Here is a 21,879-nt window from a genome sequence, read left to right as displayed (position 1 = left end):
TTACTGATTTTTCTGATCAACTGTAGTGTTAAATACTTCAGAAGGTTTTGACTTTTCCCTTCCTTTATTTTGAAAATAATGCAGTTGTTAATACTGTGGGTGGCAAGTTAACATGTGAAAAAGTTGGTGTTTTGGAAAAAGGTACTTGGTAATAGGGAAGGTATGGTTTAAGAACTGAGCTTTATGTTTAAGGGTAAGAATAAGGTTGTTCTTAGGCTTTTTTAAGGTTGCAACTTTCTCAGGCAACATTAAGAACTGATTAAACTTAGAATATAGTCATAGAACAATGAAAGGTAAGAAAGTTTTTGTTGTTGCTAGACAATCTCTTGGAAAAAAAGCAGAAGCATGCCATAGCAACTGAGACAAACCAGGTTTATAAGCAGAAAGTACAGTATGTTCACAGTTCTTGTATTTGAGTTATTTGGGAATAAAATTGAGCGTCTGATAAGAAGATATAACACCATTACATGGTAAGAGTAGATTAAAATAATATAGGTGTATAAAGTAGAAAAAAAAATCATATATCAAATTGAAAACTGTGATCCTGAACAACAGCACACAACTCTAATTCTTGTGACTCCTGTTTTACACTGGGAACTAAGTGCAGTAATTATTCTCTGGATTCTAACATAATGCAATGTTAGCTGCTGTTTGTAAACACAACCAGAGGAGGAAAAAGAGAATAGTAATAATTTGTAATTTCCTTTTACACTTCATACAATACCTTAATGATCATTGGTGTAGTTTAATAGACAGTCTGGAAGTCCTGGAAGATGGGAAATATAAGTTTGAATATTCAAATGAAGGGCAAGAAACTGAGCATGGGGGTTTCTTAAAGAAAAACCCAACCTATAAATATGCATTTGTTCCTCACCTACACTATGTTCTTGTTACTCTTCTTTAAAATATATTATTTTTAATAAAGTGGTCACTGCATGCTTCAATTTAAATTTAGCATTCGTTCCTTTTCATCGCGTTTTCTTTTTCCAATTAGTTGTACTTCATGAGAAAACAATCTGTCCTGAAATAACATTCAGGGTGGTGGGGGAATGCCATCAGGGTCCTGAATCTGAGTAGATGGAGGTATCTTTTTTGGCATCGTAGTACTTGTGACTACAGATTAAGATGTATGCCAATGCGTAGTATTTCCTTTTTGTCTGATTTTAGAAGGTTCAATGATGTATAAATAGACTTTAGGATTGGAATCCAGCTCCAAAGACATCTAAACTTAAGATCTTTGTATGAATTGCATCTCTAGGCGCCTATTACACTCTGTACAGATATATAGCCAGTGAAAGCTAGAAAGCGATTCGGCTGATGAAATGTCTGCATCTTCTTTAGGGCATGTCGGATAGCTCTTTAGAATCCACAGACTGTATTGATTTAAGAGCTGCTCAGCATACCTTGAAGTAATTTTGAGCTGAATCCATCCTATTTCTTTTTTGTTTTCTGTTTCACTACTTTAGATCTCGATATTAATTTGGAGCCTTCATGTTCAGAAAGAGCTGATGTTGAATTCATAAAAAATACAGATACCAATATTAGTTACCTGACTTCTTAACATCCCTTCAGAGTGAAATCCATGAGGAAAAGTACTCTGAATTTGCTCTTAAAATATTTGCAAAGGGTTTAGATTTATAGGATTTATAAGTGATATATGTATGTACCATTGTCTCAGTATATATTGAAGTACTTAGGTTAAAGGAAGCATGGTCTGTCTGTCTCGTTATTATGTTGTGGTAGGTGATATACATGTTTAAGCAATTTTCTTCTAATTTAACATATAAATCGGTGCTTTCATGTGACCCACCAGTGCATTTCCAAGATAGCACACTTTAAAATAAGAGATGGAAATTAAAGACATAAAACCATTAAGCCATTATTATGGTTTTGATAATGTGTCTTAATATTCCTTAGTGCTTTGAATAAAAGGACAGTTAGGTAAATTTACAACTAGATGGTTTTCAATTAAATAGTTTTTCATCTTAAATGCATGGATAAGTCCTCATAATTTTCTCAACATCTACTAAGAATTAGATAATATGATTTTCAAGTGAGATGTGAGAAGCTGTGATGTTTAAATGTATGAGAGACTTGCTAAGAGAAGAAATCTGATGCCAGATAGTGACAAAAAGAGTTGGTAGGATGTTTGGGGTTCTTTTTGACCTCCAGGGTTTCTTACTAAAGATTTCTCTAGGTTGGTAGTGGCTGTGATGTATCGCTTGCACCTAACTTAGTGTAATCAGTACCCACTTTTTGCAAAAGGGATTTTTTTCTGTCAACTTGGAGATAAAGATAAATGTTCTTTTGTGTTCACTTGCCATTTGCCTGGGTCAGTATGGAACTATACTTTTCTTCAGTCTTTTTGTTGCTGAAAATTGCTGATAAATTTAAAGTTAAGGGCTTATAATTATGTTGGCATCCACAATAATATCAGTTCAGTTCTGTGTTAAGGTAGATGTGGTGGGTTGGACTAGATGATCTCCAGAGGTCCCTTCCAACCCTTATTTTTCTGTGATTCTGTGATGAAATACAGGCTTATTTATTACTTCATAATTGTTGTTAACAAACAGTAATAATAACTATTACTATCCAGTGTGTGTTTTTGCGCTTTGAAAGGCTGCTTTTGGGACAGGAATATTCTCCTTAATGTATGGAAGCAAGACTACTGTCAGTATTTAAGTCAAGTATTTAAATCTGAGTGATGACATGTTTATGCACTGGATGCATTAAGACTACAGTTGCAAGTCATTAATTTTCTACCGAATTGGTGCATACTAATTTCACTTGACTGTATATGCATATGTATATATCTATATTTTCTAGCTAAAATAGCTGGTAGGAATAAATTTTGCTATCACTTAAATTAACAATGAACAGCTGAAGTCAGCCCCTGATGATTCCTCAAGTTTTCTCTGGCATGTTCGTGTATCTCGTTACATTTGCTTGCCTTTCTGCTCAGCATTTGGCTTACTTAGAAGAGTAGCAGCCCCTGGATTGGACAGGGCAATGTGTTAATGACACTGCTCTAACATGGTACAGCCATATTTCTTGTTGCAGTACAATTCTTTGGTTTATGCACTATGACATCTTCTAACCTTACATTCCTCTTCCTCTTTTATTTCTGTTTTACGGTCGCAAGCCCTCTGTATATGCTTCAGGTTTTTGTTCTTAAAGAAGATAAAAAGCTATGTTGATGATGCTTGTAGAACTAATTACACCATTAGAACTAGGACAAAATTTTTCTTATATGCAGTTGTAGATTAGTGTTGTTTCTGTATTTGGAAAATGAGAGGTCCATGATCAGATCTTCTCTCGAGGACCTTTGTCCTTCAGTTCAGTCCTGTTTCCCTGGCCACTGCTGAGTTTTACTGGCTATTTAGAATGGTGCAACGTCTCAGTCTGTTTCCGAAGTGTATGACCTCAAATACACTCTATCTAAGTTTATTGAGAGTCCAGACCATAGTTAATTAGCGTTGTTAAGAAATACTTTTAGAAAATCTGTTCCTTGGATCTGGCACGCTCAACAAACATCTGAGAAAAGCAAAATCAGAACTTACCAATCTAATACTGAGCTTTGGTTTGGTTTTGAATCATCTGGTTCTGTTATAACTAGTTGAACAGTTTGAAGGTCTGAGACTGCTGCCTACTTCAGTGAGTAGTGCCAGCCAGTAGGAGTGGATTTGCAGAGCAGCAGGTCATGCTAAGCCAGATGCCAACATGTGTACATGTTTTAAGGACTTTGGACTAACTCTGCTGTTGTGTGGGCCGAGTGGCAAGACCTATTATGTTCCAATTTAGTTTTATGCAGAAGAAATCCAGTTTGCTGGTTTAGACTGTTCTAGGTTGTGAATTGATATGTGGAGAGAGAGCAAATGATTTTCTTCAAAAGTGAACAACCGCTTCAAAATAACCCAGTCATGTAGATGGTAGAATAGTATGTGAAGGGTATTAGGGGATCATAGTTTGAATGGATGAGAAACCTGTAAAATATGGGGTAGCTCAGCTGTACTTTTGTATTTTTTGTGGGAGTTAACAGATTAATTTTTTTAACCATTACAAGCACATTACAAAAACCATTTCAGAATTAAAAGGGATTATAGACACCTGAATGTAGTAGATTTCATAAGAGATATACTTACAGGGAAAGAACTAAAATTTAGGTAAAAGGACATTGTTAGAGCTCTAAGAGAAGACTGGAAATGTGTGCTGTCAGCATTTCAGCAGAGTGCAACAATCTCCTGTTCTGATGCTTTATAAATCTATTGCAAAGTGTGGTCATGTATGAGATTAGTGACATTTCTGAGGTTTTTCTATTCCTAAGAAATTATCAGTAGCTTCTCTTCTGTAAAGTCAGAATATGAAGATGCTTAGATTCCCAATATTTACAGTACTGAAGAGTGTGGTGATAATCGTTTGCTTTGGGGATATCTTCTTCTCTTACCATCCAAATAGGAAATGAAGTGAGCTTCCTGCAGTTAGATCACACATACAAAGCCTACAATGTACTTCAACAGATTACACAGTTACCAGTTTTGTAGTGGCAGATTTTCAGAGAAATAAAAGACATCTGATGATAGTATGTGCTTTTCCCCCACGTGTACTCATATCATTTACCAATACAGCATTTTCGTGCAGCAGTGATGACCTTAGTGTAGCCAGAGGGCCCATTTACACTGAGGCTCTAGGAACACCAATCCTTTAATCAAAAATACATTGATTTTTTTTCTTTTATCAGATCCTGAAAAGATCTCACTTACCAGCTTTTAATAGAATCAGTTTAACAAGTTGCAGGGGACAAAGTAACAGCTTAGTTGTTTTCCAGACAATGTGCATTATTCACTGAGACTCTGTTAACTTTTTCTTGCCACAGAAATATTCTGCTGTTACAACCCCCCCCCCCCCCCCCCACATTCAAATGAAACTATTTACCAGATGACTGTGTTTAAAAAAAATTATATATATGTCTATCTGCTGAAATACCTACCCTTCCAGTGTAAATCCTGCAAGGCTATGTCCATATTTGTAGCACAATTCTATCCAGAGATTTTACCTGTTGTGTTTTTTTTAAAGAGAAATTTGAAAGCATCAATAACACTGAGCAGTGTGTTAAAAAAGGGTAATGGAGGGTTTTATATTATGCCTGCTGCCTACATTTATTCTACTCAGACTGTGGGCCCTGTTCTTGGCACTGATGAGTGCTCATAAGAATGCTGCATCATCTCCTGCCCAAAGTCCCAGTTGTTTTGCTGACCTTTACATTTATGTAGAGTTCGTGCCTCTATGTTACGCCAGCATAATGCTGTAGAAATTGTTTTTCTTGAATCTTCAATGTGACACACAGTTCTTATGTAGCAGTGTCTTTTCTAAACCATTTCCTTAATATTTTTTTTCCAAATAGCAAAGCTATTAATAGGACAATTTCAAGGCAGCACTTCAGAAAGATGGAGTGCAGTGAGGTTTTCTTTCATTGATATACACTTTGTGCCTGTGTCAATATGATATGAACATCTTATCACAAATGATTGATGCCTCTGGCCCCATCTGTGTGAGGAGCAGAGATAAGTCAGCATGCTAATCCTCCTTTTCCTATCACCTTGAACAACCTTGTTTGTAACTCTCATAGTGCCCTCAAATGAGGACAGATTCTTAAGCAGCACAAAGAGGAATAGGCTGTTTATCCAAGGCCAATGAAAGCAAACAGCATTTTCTGTTTTGTGAGCTTCTGATTATAGGCTTCGTGAGTGTGTAAACTCCAGACCATATCAAAGAATAAGATTACTCTTCCTTTGTTGTACTCTCAACCTCACCTTTTCAATGACATTCATACACATCATCAATCTTTTTCTGCCTTTCTTCTTTCAGTTCTATTAGTTTAAATCAGTTAAATCACTTGCCAAAACCTGAAATCCAAATTTTGGTGGTTAAAATATTTACTACTTTGTATTCTAATTTATTTTTTTCCTTTTCAGAAAAAATCCGTAATGTCAGTTTTTCTCCCTTTAAGAAACATTCTTTCCTCACACATTGTTCTATGAAAATCTTAAAAGATGATACAGTAAGAGAATGTTTAAAAGCTTTTTTTTTAACCTCTCTCAGCATCTTTAAACCTGCTGTCTGCTTTGTTCTCACACAGCTAAAACAGAACTTCTAATCATCCTTCTAACTAAAGTTTACACAGCTGAGTATCGTTAATTGTTAAGTCAGAACAACAGCCAGGAAGGGCTTGGATACCTCTCAAATCAAGCTGATAATACATTTCAATTACCCAGAAGGCTCACTACTGAGAATCCAAGATGTCTTTCTTTGAAGATATCCCTGTGGTCTCTCTTGTGCATGATCTCAAAGATTCAGTATTACTTCAAGCATTGTAAGTGGGTTACACTTGAGTTTCAGTGTCTTGTTTACTTAGGATTGGTGCTCCAGACATCAGCACTCTAAATACAAGAGACTTGAATAGCTAACAACTTTGTTGCTTCTCAAGAACGTTGAACAGTAGACCACAAACGAGATGGAGAATATATTTGTGAAACTGTAGGGTGTGTACTCTGTGCAAGGCTACAGAAGTTATTAAAAAAAAAAAAGTGTGGAAGAATGCCATAAGGTTAGCCCTCTGCCTGATGAAGAATGTCATGTATTGTTGTGAGGAGCAATTTACTTAGCTATTTGAAACTTGAGTACACATAAAAGCAAATGGTAAAGTGCTGTAGCATGGCAGTTAACAGAGGTGGAAGATGGACAAGACTATGTAAAAAACCATTGGTTTGTAAAGACACAAATAACTCAGCTGTCTATTTGTGCTGCCTTTGTGTGGTACTTACATGTAATCACAAAATCACATAATGGTTGAGGTTGGAAGGGAACTCCAGGAGTCATCTGATATAAACTCCCTCAAGCTGGTTGCCCAGGACTATATCCAGATGGCTTTTATGTGTCTCCAAGGATAGAGAATCCACAACCTCCCTGGATGACTTGTGCCAGCTCTCAGACACGCTTACAGTAAAGAAATTGTTTTCTGATGCTCAGAAGGAAACTCCTGTGTTTCAGTTTGTGTCCATTGTCCCTTGTCCTGCCCCTGAACACCACTGAAAAGAGCCAGGCTCTCTCCCCTTTGCACTGCCCCTTCAGGTATTTATTTATATTAACAAGACCCCCTCTGAGCCTTCTCTTGTCCAGACTAAACAGTCCGAGCTCTGTCAGCCTTATCATCAGTCCCTTAATCATATATTGCCCCTCCTTGGATTCTCTCCAGTATATCTATGTCTCCCTTTCTGGACTCCCCAGTACAATAGAGATACCATACTGGTGTATTATATGTAACCAGCATTGAGTAGAGAGGAGAAAGGTTATCTCCTTCAACCTGCTGGCAATACTTTGTCTAATGCAGCCCAGGATACCACAGCCCTTTGCCACAAGGGCACACTGGTGGCTCATGTTCAACTTGGTGTCCACTAGGACGCTCTTGTCCTTTTCTACCAAGCTGCTTTCCAGCTGGCTGACCCCCAGCATATATACTGGTGCCTGGGATTGTTCGTCCCCAGATGCAGGCCTTTACTTTTCCCCTTGTTGAACTGTGTGAGGCTCCTGTCAGCCTGTTTCTCCAGCCTGTTGAGATCCCTCGGGCTAGCAGCCCAACCCTCTGGCATACCAGGCTCTGCTCCCAGTTTTGTGTTGTCAACATACTCACTGAGATGCTGTGCTCTATCATCCACATCATTAATGAAGATGTTAAACAAACCTTGGACCTGGTATTGATACCCCTGCTAACTATTGGCCTCCAGCTAGAGTGTGTGCTGCTCGTCACTGTCTGCTGGGTCTGTCTGTTCAGCCAGGTTTCAAGCCACCTTACTGTCTGTTCATCCAGCCTAGCTTCTGTTGGAGAATCTTATGGAAGACAGAGTCAAAAGACTTAGCTCAGGGCTACTTTGCCTTTATATTATTTCCACAAAAGCACAATCTGCACTTTAACTGGATCACAGCGTAGGGTAGCTCAGTGCTATTTTCAGATTCTTGTGCAGTGTGCACAAAAATCTCAACTTCCACAGTATTAAAACTATACAACAGCGACTTACACAAAATCAATGCATACATATCTGTACCTCATAGATGCAGGAAAGATGAAGCATCTTATTTTTTCTATCTAGCAAACTCTTAGGAGTCCTTCATTTTAGTTTACTCACCTACTACTCTATTTTGTCCGTCCTCAGAAAGAAAATAAACTAAAACCATCCTGGTTTTATTAACTTCCTGCACATTCGGGTGGTAGTCCTGATTTTTAGCAGGGTGGTTGAAACACCTTGAAGGAAACGTAAAGGTCACTTTCGCAAGAGAGCAGCCACTGCTCCATTAATAATACTTTATGCATTTGGAATAGAAATAACTCTTTAGATGGGTAACTTGGTATGTACTTGTGTGAATGTGGTTGCTATTTTTAAGTTTTTTGTCATTCTTTATATTACCATAGATATATATACACACAGTATATCAGCAGGCTTAATTATTTCATTATTGCCTTTAAGATGCCTGGTAATTTTCCCTTGTGGACAGGAATGTATTTGGTGTGATTGTAATTGGTCATAAATAACAGGGTTATAAAAAGCAAAGTAGTCTGAAGTTCCAGAAACTTCAAAAGCTTTCCATCAGAAAATGTGCCTCATTTTTTCCAGTTATTCGTTGTGAGCAGAAAGATTCCTATGTGCAGGAATATAGTCAGGACATATATAGTCCGTCGGCTTTTTCTTGGCAGGAATAGGGAAGCAGTAAAAATGATAGAGCTGCTCCTCTGCCTGGATCATAGAGAGAAGGAGAAATTCTGGAGCAGGAGTTGTGAGAGGAGATTAGCAAAAAAGTTCTTTCTTGGTCCCAGTCAAACTGGAAATGCAAAGGATGTGCCTCAGGTGAATAATTCTTTTTGCTTAAAAATACTGTCTGGGAACAGCCTGCTGTGGAGTTCACACTTAAAGCCTGTCTCAGCAATTAATTAATTAATTTCCAATGTGTTGTTTTACAAAGCAAACAGTTCTGAAAGAGTAAAAGACACACTCACTGTAACTAATCTTAGAATGGTCTGGGTTGGAAGGGACCCCAAGGATCATAGAGTTCCAATCCCCTGCCATGGGCAGGGCCACCAACCTCCAGACCTGGATCTACACAAGGTTGCCCAGGGCTCCATCTAACCTGGCCTTGAACACCACCTAATAAATAACCTGACTCATAAAATACTCACTGTACAAAAATCAAATGTTGGAACTTGAGCTTCTTAGGTACCCCATGAGGAGGATTTAATTTTTTTTTTTTCCCCTTGTGTCTGGTTTTGACGTGAAAACTGTTCTGGATTTAGAAACTCTCACTGGTCATAAGATGTTCCTCTGAAGAAATTTCAGAAACAGCGGGTTGGTATCTTGCAAAGATTTTCATAGGTCTATCCTCTTTCGCTGTTGTGCCTGCTCATTTTCTTATCTATAGCATTTTTTATCCATAGCAAAGATATAGTTTGCTAGTGACAAGTCAGTCATTTTTTTGGTAGCTTAGTTTTACGTATTCATCAACAGTAATAGGATAACCAGATATGACTTATGGAGTGGGAAGAATGTGTATGAAAGGAATGTTTGGCACAGCTGCATCCTCCTGCCAAATATTTTCGCCTCGTGGTAGTGTTTGCAATAAATGTCTTTCTACAGTCTTCTGTTGACCTTCATTGGCAGGTGATCAAAAGGGTTTGCCCTGGCTTTAAGAGATTCTAAATGTTTTAATAATAATTACTCGTTGTTCAGTGCTGTGTGATTTGCTGTTATTAATGATACGTTTTTGATAAATTGTTCTTTAAATACTGACCATTCTTGAATTGCAGCAGAGTGACATTTTACTTCAGGGTTAACTTTCCACACATCTTGGCATTTCAGCAAGCCCATTTGCATCATCCTGACTGCCCAGATTGTCCTGTTCAGCAGTTGTGCAGAAACTGCTGCATGTGACCTTGCAGCAAAATTTAAGTAAAATGAGGTAGATATGGTAGGGATGAGTTTCTGAAACAAGACTCAAGTGTAGTCTAGCAAGAAAATGCTTTTTAAAAGGTTTTGTTTGGTATTTTATGGGAAGACAGAAACCATTTTCTGTCATATCTTTTATGTGCCCTAAAATCAACAAGTACAGATGTGCTATTTCCAGGTGTGAAGGTGTGTTAGGAATTAGTTGCATTTCATGATGTAGCTCAGTTCCTCTCACAAATACACATATTCAGGAAAACAAGTGTACTAGCCTATCTACTGTTTAAAGACTTATTCTCAAATATCTTTGGCTTGCTGTGGTTGGAGTAAGGGTGCTAGCTTTATAGCTCTTTGATCTGGTGTAGATAAGTGCTTTTTTAAAAGCAGACAGACCAACCTGTGGTATCGATTAGGTCTCTCATATTCATTAACAAATAACCCTCTTACTGTTTGTAGTGTAAAAACTAAAAAGTAACAAAACTAATTCTTTTAATTGCAGCAATGAAAGCACTTGCAAGAGGTCCCCTGTCCAAACAATTGGTTACATTCAGAAATGAATGCAGTGCTAGAATAGGGGTTTCTACACCAGCCACAATAAATTTGTGACAGTTCTAGGTAATGATGAGATATATTCAGCACCAGTGGTATCCTGGTGGTTTCCCAGATTGTCTTGCTGAGAATGCATTGCAGTCACATTGGCTGCCAGAAAAAGGCATGTTAGGACCAGAACAAAAAAGATTGGTTTGCTGTTTTTAAACCCCTGAAAGGTGATGAATTCCTATGTATTCATCACCCAGGTGTCCATCACCCAGGTGTCAGTGGAGGGAGAGGAATTTTCTTAAATGCTCTTGTTTCCCATCACTTTTACCAGTTCCTCCTGCTCTCTTCCAGTTTAATTTTCATGTTTGGGGAAAAATACAGCAAATCTGCTTGTATCCATGCTGTTACCTCAGTGACTAGGATAATAATCAAGACTGTAATTCAGCTTAAAGGATCTGTAGGTCTGTGCACTGATAACGCCATGCTGCAAAATGTTTATCCATGGTGACAGACTAAGCTCACTATTAGTGAGAGCTCCAGCTTCTGGTGAATGTTGTTTCTGTAGTCATAAATTCCTGCTGATCGATTCTGGTATGCTGTCTGCTATCAAAACCAGCATCATCTTCCTCTGGCTCCTGCTTCCTAACTCTTTTCAAGAAATGTGTGGTACCAGCTTTCACTGAAAATACAGGTCCAAATACGTAAAAGAATGTAGCGTGTGTTCATAAAAACTAATGTCTCCAGTTTAATAGAGAGAAGGTATGAGGTGGGAGGGGGAGCTTGACATAGCCACGTATGTTTGTTTTTCTTTCCCTCCCATTTCCATTCCTCATTTTCCTTTTCCTTTTTTCCTTGTTAACTGTACAGCTAACCAAGAGAAATTGGGCTCCACAGCATAAAGCTAGCATTTGAATATATTTTTCTTCTTCCCCATTTTGGCAGCATGGCTAGGACACACGAAGATTACCTTTGATACTGCATCGTAAGATTGTTTTGCTAATGCTTTAATCTTTGTCCGAAAATGGCCAAAATCTTATTTTTATGGTATTTTTTCTTTTCTGTCTCCCATTGCTCATTGCTACTTATTTTACAGTTAGATTTGGATATGGTTTTCATAAATGCATAACAGAGATGAAATCCAGGGGCTGACTTACTGTGGAACAGCTTGTACTGCTAAGTCAAAGCTGGCACATTTATCATTCAGGTATTCTTTGATTAAGAATATACTTCTAAGGCTTTATTACCTTTATTTCAGTAACTTATGACAAATTATACCACTCCCCTGCGTTTCACCAAGTATGAGGGTAACATTTTGCATCTGATTGTGGTTTTATCAAGTCAACGAGCCTTTAGCTGTTAATGAAGTCAAATCAGATAAAAGTTCTTAATGAATGTCCGTCAACTGTGTTCGGAAATGTGATAATTTGAGCTGGTGAATTATGTGGCAGAATTCTCTTATTGTCATTGTTTGGGTTAGAGATCACTTTAACCTACATTTAAGTAGAGAGCATCTGTAAAGATGTCTGAAAGTGAAGCTCTACTGAGAACTATGACTATTTGATGACATAGCTTTACCACAGGAGTATGCCTTGGTATAAATCTGGCTGGTTCTTCTTTTGATAGTGTGCTTATAAATCATTGAACAAGCAATCTGTCTAGACTGGTAACGTGTGACTGGTAGCATTTTCCTGCTAAGACTAAGGAAGTAAGGGTCACTTATGAAAATAGAATGGCTTGTGGCCGGTTTTCTTCTAAATGCACGTAGATTTGGAACACATTGTTACTTCGCTAATACACGGGAAGTTACAGCACAAAAATCCCTTGTTGACCTTCTTAAATTAATCTCTCTGGCATTAGTTATTTCCTTATTTTCAGTGGGAAGATGGCAGAGTTTAAATGTGTTCAGTACGTTTAAATGGTGCGATTGTTGCTTATAAAAAATTCATTGCAGTTTAAACTAGAATCAAATCATCTTAATACAAAGGGAAGGTATTTCTGCTTTAGGGTACTGCTGTGTGAATCTGCTGTATGTGTAGCTTACTGCTGAGAACGCTGCTGTGCAGTAAGATACTAGCCCTAGATTTAACCCTCTGGAGTTTTTGCTGCTGTTTGAAGCCAAGCTTTCAGATCTGGGGAAACTGCATCTTTGTTTTGTTTTAGGAAAGCTATTTACTTTCCTCAGCCATTCTCTAACCTGCTTGTCTCTACAGAAATCCTTTGAAACAGTATACATACACACACACGGTCTCTGTACGTAGATATAATGTTGCCATTTTTTTCTCATAATCTTACAAGTCTAACTGCATTTGCTCCCTGGTAATGTTCAAAGATAATCATTTTAATCTGAGCTACGACTGGTACTGTGATATGTTTCAAGCAAAAAAAGTATCAAAGCACTGAACAAGGATTAAGATTTTTTTGTTGTTGTTTTCAGTTTGCTTTTTTCATTGCCACTGGGTCCTATGCTTCAGTCAAACAAAATCTCAAATTCAAATGAGGGAATTAGATCTGCATAACCATTACATGTCTGTTGCAATCAGTGCATTTCTTTGTGGCATGACAAAAGTCCTTGGCTTTTAATTGTGTTGTGAATCATAATCTCATGGTCTGTGAGTACAAGCAGAGCTTGAAAATTTCATATTGTAGTGGATGTGAGTAGGAAGCTTTCAAAAAATGTGCCTTTGTTTCTGCAGAATGTAAGCTTCAATAAATATAGAATATACTCCCAGTTAAATTCAGTACTTGCCAGTTCACAGGTAAACTATGAAGACAGCTCTTCCATGGGAAGACTGTTTCTTGTTGCTTTTCCTTGAACCAACGTGTCTAGTGGTTGCTTTAAAGACAAAAAATGTAGTGAAATTCTGTGTGTACGTATACATTACCTTTATATAGTACTGCAGACTGAAGATAAGATGGTGAAATTCAGAATCACCTTGCACTGGCCAAATTTGTATTAACACATACCAATGCACAGCAGGCTTCAGTGCACAGGAGGCGTATTGTTACTGCTGGAACAGAGACTTTTTTCTTTTTATTCAGTTTTGCACCAACATAATGGGGTCCGAAAGCTTTAGCTGCTTTGGTAACATAAATAATAATTCTTGTTCAATGTACAGTAGTTTTGTGTGAGACCTATAAACAAAGCTCTGCACTTTTACCTTTTTACTGTATTTTCCTATGTTGCAAATGAGCTAAACCTAAATGAAAGGGAGGAATTATTTTGAAAACTGTTTCTAAATCAACAGCAAAATACCAACTTGTTTCTCTGTAAAAATATACTCACATGAACAGTCTTTAAAACTAAATTTTAAAGTTTCCATGGAGACCTAAGCTGCAGAAGTGGTCTGTATCATAAAACATGAATGCTTTTGAGAAAATCACATTTTCATGCACTTTGAAGTATTTCAGTTCAACTTTACTAGTCTTGGGCTTTGCCTTTTATGCTCTCTGATAAAAAAACCCCAAACTGCATAGCTAAGAATTGCACAAATGTTTTCAAATAATCACAATAAATAAAAAAAAAAAGCTCTAAGTGTTTTTAAGTTCAGCCTGGACAGCTGGCACATAAAATAAAGTGTTCTCCAGATATAAGTCTTAAGAAATGTGCTCTTGAGTGTAACAGCATCCTGTGCTGTGTCAACAAGAGAACGGGCAGTTGCTTAAGGGTAGCAATCATCGTCTGCTCAGCATTGGCCAGACCATGCCAGTTTTGGGTCCTCCAGTAAAACATAAATATTAACTGCAGTGAGTTCAGCAGAAGGCCTCACATTGTTTATGGGCAGAAGCTCCTGCCATGGAAGGTCAAGCTGAGGTAGTGGGGCTTGTTCAGGCTGGAGAATGGATTTTGAGGGGAGCTAATTCACCTGCCTGTGCCTACAAGAAGATCAATAACATCAATAGTGTGTGGTGGCATAATGAGAGACAAGGTATATAAGTTGAAATAAGAGATGATCCATCTGGATATAAAGAAGAAAATGAGAACAGTCAGACACTGGAATGGGTTTTCCAGAGTGGCTTTGTGGTCTCCATAGTGGAAGGTTTCCAACACACAACTATCTAAAGCTCTGAGTGAGCTAGTCTGACCTTATAGCTGACCCTGCTTTGAGCAGGAGGTTGGACTTAGAAGCTTTTTGAGGTCCCTTTCGATGTGAATGACTGATTCTGTGAATGATCGATGCAGGTTTTCTATGAGGCAAATACTGGTGAAATAAAGATTTAATTACTCTCTGTTCAGCTGGATCTTATCCAACATATTCCTAGTGATTTTCCAGCTGCATTTTGAAAAGCTGTGGATAGTATAGAGAGTGGTGAACCATGTTTAGCCTCTGGGATAAGCAGAAGAGGTGGATATTGCCGAGGGAAAAAAAAAAAAAACAACAGACCTAGTTCCACTTTAGAAATTTTGGTTTTGATTTGAGCATTACAGGGCATCCACACTCTAATGCCTCACTGGGTTGGGGGTGAGAGGGTGAAGTGAAATGTATCTGACGCTTCTGACTTCATTGCTGCCACATCTCTCATTTCAGAAATGCAATTATTACCTCTCCTGAGAGGCTGTATCTTGGAGAAAGTAACACAAAGCATAGAAAGTTTGGGTTTTCATAAACTTACCATGCATGAATTGTGAAGTTCACTCAGAGATTATAAACCTACTATCAAAAAAGGAATTTTCAAAAAATAATTTCTCTTTCACTGAAGTCTTATGCCCTCCTTTACTCTGAAATAAAAAGTCTCTGCATCTCTCTACTAGTGGTATTAGTACTTGGATCAGCTGCAATGTTTAGGACCAAACAGTAGATTGTAAAACAGTGTTCTGAAAATGAAATTTGCCTTGCTGCAACTTCCAAGACTCTTACAAGATTGCTGAAATCAGTGTACTCTAGTGAGAGATTTTGATAGAGTTAATTAAGTAAAATATCTCCTATGATCATCTTCCTATCTATGAAAAATAACAATGGTTGAATACAAGTGTGGTGATGTTGACATTTGTTTAGCATGAATCAATACCAAAATACTGTATATCTAATTTCAGTTCTGGGATAAACGGATTTTATTGCTTGTGTTTCTCAGTGTACTAGGATATGCAATATTATTATTCCAAATGAAAATCAGTCTTCTATTTTCATTTTGAGTTTTTAGTAAATTTATTAACTAATTAGAGTAAATCATCACCCCTCACTACTGTGTACATTTTAAATTGATACAGCTGAACCTTATAGAAAGAAATTATTTAATTCTTTTACATTTTGAGGGAGGTCACATCTGGAAAGATTGAAATGAGATCTACTTTGCTCTCGTGTTGTTCAACGTATCTGTCATATTTGTTTTCTTACAGTGAAAGATTTTTTTTAAGACTGAATAGAAATGGTTTGCCAAAATGTCCAGAAAAGCCTGAAAGACACTGTTCTCTCTTTGTGGTGAGTTCTTCCTATTCTCAATCTCTGTTGTTCTGGGTGTTGAAAATAGAAGTTGGATTGCCTCTTTACTCTGTGGCAAAGACTGGTTGAAGCGTATAATTGAACTCCCAACTCGAATGCTTTCTGTCAACATGTGAATCTCCTAAACTTCCATGTGGGCATAAATACCAGTCTTTCTCCCTGCAGCGAGGAGCAGTGACTTTTTCCTCCTCGTGCTTTTCACACGCAAAGGACTCATTGTGCAGCACTTGCTGTACTTTCAGAATATTAGGAATTTCGCACAAACATCACTGCTGTTCAACGCGCACAGTGAGCCTCTTGTGTCCGCCCACTGATTTTGCTGTGTTGCAGCATATTCTAGTCCGTGATATTTTAGGACAGTCATTTTGAGTGCATGACCACCAATTTGAAATGTAAAATGATTAATTTCTTGATGAAGTATAAACGAACTCGCTGTTCGTTGATCAGTTTCACTGGTAGGGAAAACTGTGTGAAAAGATCTCTCTAAATGTCGCATGTTAATCAGGAATCAGAAATAATGAGGTTCTGATCTTGTGCAGGATTTGGGTAGCAGTGAACTCAGGAAGGACATCTATATCACTGTGCACATTATCCGAATCGGTAGGTATAATCGCCTGTGAGTAGAAATCTTACATTTCATAGACATACGACAGTAAGTAAAAGAAAATGGCTCGGGGTCAGCTTTGGGATGTGCTAGATTAGGTAGGCCTTTGAATGAATTTTTGGAAAAGAAAATGCCCAATTTTTGATGGCAAACATGCTTTGGATTCCTCACCATCATCTCATTATTTTAAAGTGTACTGCTAACTGAGTTTAGATATTTTGTTACTATCACAAAGCATAATGAACGCATCAAATATGAACCATGTTAAAATGATGGAGTTGTCACTGGAGGTCCATTCTTGTTTCAAAGTGAGTAATTTCAAGCATTCTTTGTTCATAGAAAAACTTGACTGGAAATTTAATGTACCTAATTAGAATATAATGTCTGATGTATATTTGAAATTGAATTTTTGTCTTCTCCTGATACCTTTAAAATTGGAGAGGGTTAAAGAAGAATGTAGAAAGTCTCATAGTAATTTTAATTGCTGATGCTATAGACATAAATCAAGTCCAGTTGAACAGAGTGGAAGAGAAGTGCACATTTGTGTTAGGTGTTTATTTTAAGAAGTTATCTTCTGGGCTGTACTGTCGTGAGACAATAATCTTTGGGTTTGCTTCTGACTTCTTAGATGTATTGTTTTCTTTGTAAACTGTCTACAGTTGCACCAGTACAATACTAAATTTAACTTCTCTTTCTATTTTTGATATATATTTTGGCTTGAAATATAGTTACTGTAACTTGTTGAGTTCAGAAATTGCTTGTTACAAAGTAAACCCTATTTTACAGCTTTGAGGAATAATTTTTTGTGCATTTTCATGCTGTTTTAGTGCTTCATCCAAATATCAAAATATTGGTTTCATTTATAGGTATTGGGAAAAATTATGGTAACGAATGTAAGAATATTTGGTAAGAACAAATGTTTTAAAGAAGAATAAGGAGCATAATTTTTCGTATTGCATAGTTTTCAAATATATTCACAGTCACGTTTATAAATGAACCACTGAAATATTAAAAAGTTAAAATAAGATTTACATGCTGCATGGTGTGAAAATGAATAGTTACTCTTCTGGCTGCTGTGATGCATAGGAACATTTGGAGGAGGCATTGCCCTGCAGCGACTGCAACCAAAGGCTTTTCTTGTCAGAAATTAAGACTTGGTGGGAAAGATGCATAGCTGTCAGAGCACAATTGAATAAAATGGTTAGAAAGAGGGCTGTTGCAAATGCCAGGAACACAGCGAGAAGATTGATCAATTGTATTTAAATCAAATAGAAAAGGCTAGGAAAAATGTTTTGTATCAAATCTGTTTTCCTTGGCTGTTTGCGTTCTTTCCTTACCATAAATTGTGCTTCTGCCCTTTGTCATCTTTCCTCCCCATGTCTCATCTCAACTTGAATTTTCTGCAACTGGTCGATTATCCCTTTGCTAGCCAGTTGGCTATTTGGAAGCAGCATTTGATTATTAAATTGGAATGGCTCAACCACAACACCTCTCTTATAAAACACAGGTAGCAACAACCACACTAAAATAATTCTTATTGGACAGCAAACGTTGAACACTCTGTCATGCCTGAGCTCTGAATTTAATTTGGTGGTGCCATGAGTGTGCTATCACTGGTTAGCAGAAGGTGCTGCTTGTGGAGTGGAGGTCACCAAAGGATGAGCAGTACCTCTGGTCTGAGACCTGTCAAGATCATCACGTATGCAGTAGACTTCTGTACTGTTTATTATACTAACGTAGTGTTAAGGGTCAGATTTGCAATGAATACACTTGGCATCGTCTGTCAGACCTGTCGCCATGCTGAGCTGGATCCGTCTTCCTTCTGTGGTTTTAAGAGAGACAGTTCCATGGATTATCAAATATGTATTTTGTTTGGCAGGGCGAATGGGAGCTGGCGAGAAGAAAAATTCCTGCAATGTACAATACAGACGGCCCTTTGGCTGTGCAGTCCTCAGTATTGCTGATTTGCTGGCAGGAGATTCAAAGGATGACCTCGTCTTGAAAGTATACATGTAAGGAGTGCTTTTTGCTTCATTTTTAGAAGTATCTTAGAGTCAGTTTGCATCAGAAGCAGTCGTGTTAAATGCAGTGTGAATAAAAAACTGTAGCTGCTTGCTGGTAAAAAAAGTGTAGTAGCTAATTTATCTTTTTTTTTTTTTTGTCACTTTGAATTTTGGCTAGTTCAACAGATGTGGGATAATATTAAAGATAAAAGGTTACATCCTTTTAGATCTTTGTATGTGTCTCGGCATTTTCCAAATCCCTGTAAGAGCTTGTGGAGGTCTCTATTTATGGCAACATGAAGTGCTTTTAGGACTTGTTTAAACACCTTGTGCTGCTTAGCCAGCTAGAGGAAGCACTTTATAACTGCAGAAAAAAGCAGGCAGAGTATCTTTTTGTGAAATGAAACAATTATATAATGGGAATAACAAAAGTATAAAAGGCACTTACTGCTGGAGAATGAAAAATCAACAGTAGATTTTCAAATGAATGGTTGGTTAAATAACGGACTTGAGTTGATAATAATTGGAAGAAAGTTCAATTTTGTAGTTGTAGCAACACAGTGTGTGCAATTTCCTGCTGATCATGGACATTATAGTAAGAACTGTTTTGTGGAGCAGTTTATTCGAAGTACATAAACCTGGGATGCATATTGTCACCCACATAAGGAAGTTCTGCCCCTCTTAGGGTTAGCACTCAAATCTTGAAGACATCGAAGTCCTTCAGGCAGCCTTTCTCCTCTCCTCTGTATCCCTCTGTGCTGGATTAGAGCTGCTGTAAAATCACAAAAATGATGAAGAAACTGCTCAAAACCAGATTTGATGCTAAGATTAACTCCCGTCTAAATTATGAAAAGTGAGCCTTAGAACATGGTCAGTTTTTCCTTGTAGAAAAGCAGTTATTTTCTTAATGTATACTGAAATGTTAATTGTTCTTTCACTGGCTCCCTCCTGAAGACCCCATTCTGTTTTAAATAACTTTGAAGTATCTGTCACAGATTTTTCTGTCTGCTAAGACCTGCTCTGAGTCCTGTGTCTCCTCTTGAGTATCACAAGATAGATTTCTGTGTAGTTTCGCACTGAAGGATAGATCTATACAGATGATGAGTTTGGTCATGGCTGAGTTCCTGAGCATAATTGCTCATATCTTTCTCCCACCCTTTGCCACAAGAAGCAGATATTTCCATGGTACCTTTCTCAAGTGGTAAGAGTGCTCTTACTCTTAACACTGACTCAGTTTCATGGGGTTTTATTCGCTCCTGTTGTGTTACTAGGATTTCTTTAGAGACATGTAGTGAGGCCAGTCTGAAAAACTTGTGTTCTTATTTCAGAGTTAAGAAAGTTACTGTTTTTCTAGGTGCAACACAGAGAGTGACTGGTATCAGATCCATGAAAATATCATTAAAAAACTGAATGCACGTTACAACTTGACAGGCTCCAACGCAGGTAGGTTACCCCAGTTCTGTTCCCACTCTTAAGTTTTTCTTCTTTGCAGATGAAGTGGTTCTGCTGTAGAAGGAGTAATGTCTCTGAAAGAATATTTTTCACATAAAGGAAAAATACTCATATTAGATGAAAACATCTGATATTGCTGTTCATATGCACATTTAAGAAAAAAAAAGTCACCGAATTATTTGCAGGGAACTTAATAATATAAACTTTTGATCTGTGTTGAGTAGCTGCAGGTTGCTGTGGACTTCTGTTCACATGTGGGCTGATCACATTGTTCATCCACATTGTCTGACATTTCTGCTTCCCATATTCATCAAGAACATAAAATTTCACTTTGTATATTAAACTTCAGAAAAGAAAAATAGCTGGGAGCTACCAGCGTGACCTGCATTGCTACTAGTAGCTCTGCATTCCAGCTGAGCAAGATGCAGAGCTGATATTTAAGAATGTAGCAGTAGTCCTTCATAGTCAGCTGTATGGTCATCAAAATTAACTCAGCTGTGAGACCTTTGTTATTGTGAGTTGTTGGTTTGTTGTTTTTTATTTAACACCAGCTTATTAACTTTTCTGAATGCAGTCATCCAGGGATGCAGTCAAACTTGAAATGAAACTTGAAGTGGAAGCTTAAGAGTCTGTTGTCCTTGTATTCAAATATTCTTTGGTCTCTGAAATATGTCATATGCAAGCCATGAAATATGACTATAGGAAAATTGCATATGAACTGATTTTTCAAGTTGTACTGTAACTGTAATCCCTTTCATGTAATATACTTCATGCTTCTTTAACTTTTTCAAGTATGATGATTATGTTGAAAACTTGTACTCAACAATCTGTAGTGGGTAACCAAGAATCACATAGAAGCTCATGTTATTTCTCAAGACTGAAGCTATGTATTGAACAATTTATAATCCTGTTATTTTCTCATCTAGAATCTAGCCATGTATATACATATACTTAGTTTAGAATATCACGTGTCTGGACAATAAATATTAAGATCATGTTGGACTACTTAAATATGTCAACCATATTAATGAAGAACAACTCTTGATCATTCTGACTGTCCATGCATTACCTCCTTACTCTGTGATACATTGCTTGTCCTATTTCAGTCTCATGAAATAAGAGTTCACAGTTAAATACCCAGTTGTCCTAGGAGACATTGGATAAATTTGAATACTCTTAATTATGTGAATATTCACCATAAAAGACATGTGGGATGTGTTGGGTTTTTTTCCAGGCTACAGAGAGCTGGAAAGTAAAGCTTGCAAATTGAATCTCAGTTACATTTTGAAAAGGGCTGTTGAAGAGGGAGGCAAAGAGAGAAGAGCAGTGCAGAATTCCAGTAGTGCTTGTGAAGGTTGGAGAGGGAAAGGCAAAGTGAACAGGAATGCCACTTTTAGTTGCTCAGTCCTCATAGAGAAACTATGAAAGGTTACTTACTTTGCATATGTGAAATTTGTTCCCCTGTGACTGCTTTACAGCCTGAAAAAGCACTTGCAAGGCTTTAGCAATACGTTCAGATACTTGTGCTGACACCTCATGGAAAATTCTGTTGTTACACTACTTTTTATTTTTGCTGTCTTTTTCTGTAATAGTATTCAATGGCTGTTTCTGAGCCTCATTAGGCTTGTCTGCCACCTTATAGTTGTCAGAAAAGGACAAAACCTTGCATTACAGGAGATATGGGTCTTTTCTCTCTTAGGATCTGTTGTGAGTATGAGCCAAATGAAAGGAAACTTGAATTTTTGGTTTATATTACTTCTGCCCTCAGAAAGACTTAAGAAAGGAAACACAATAAACAAACAGTAAAGATGCTTCAGACTATTGTTTGTTCTCTAGGCTTGTTCCTTTCAGATCCT

General features: G+C 37.4%; 1 protein-coding gene across 2 annotated transcripts in view; it reads left to right on the top strand.

The window, feature by feature from the left end:
- Nucleotides 1-21,879, top strand: part of DOCK4 (dedicator of cytokinesis 4) — a gene marked incomplete at both ends in the record, with an annotated part of 250,335 nt that overhangs the window by 105,647 nt on the left and 122,809 nt on the right. For both annotated transcript variants that reach the window (XM_084262501.1, XM_084262500.1), the window contains 4 exons: nucleotides 15,862-15,943; nucleotides 16,504-16,564; nucleotides 18,448-18,580; nucleotides 19,926-20,014. In XM_084262501.1, coding sequence (XP_084118627.1) covers nucleotides 15,862-15,943; nucleotides 16,504-16,564; nucleotides 18,448-18,580; nucleotides 19,926-20,014 — 365 coding nt within the window. The remainder of the gene's footprint in view (nucleotides 1-15,861; nucleotides 15,944-16,503; nucleotides 16,565-18,447; nucleotides 18,581-19,925; nucleotides 20,015-21,879) is intronic.

Source organism: Gallinula chloropus, assembly GCF_964237585.1.
Source record: "Gallinula chloropus genome assembly, chromosome: 1".
In the NCBI taxonomy this organism is placed as follows: Eukaryota; Metazoa; Chordata; class Aves; order Gruiformes; family Rallidae; genus Gallinula; species Gallinula chloropus.
Note: the sequence above shows the minus strand (reverse complement) of the source record. Positions and strands in the feature narration are given on the sequence as shown.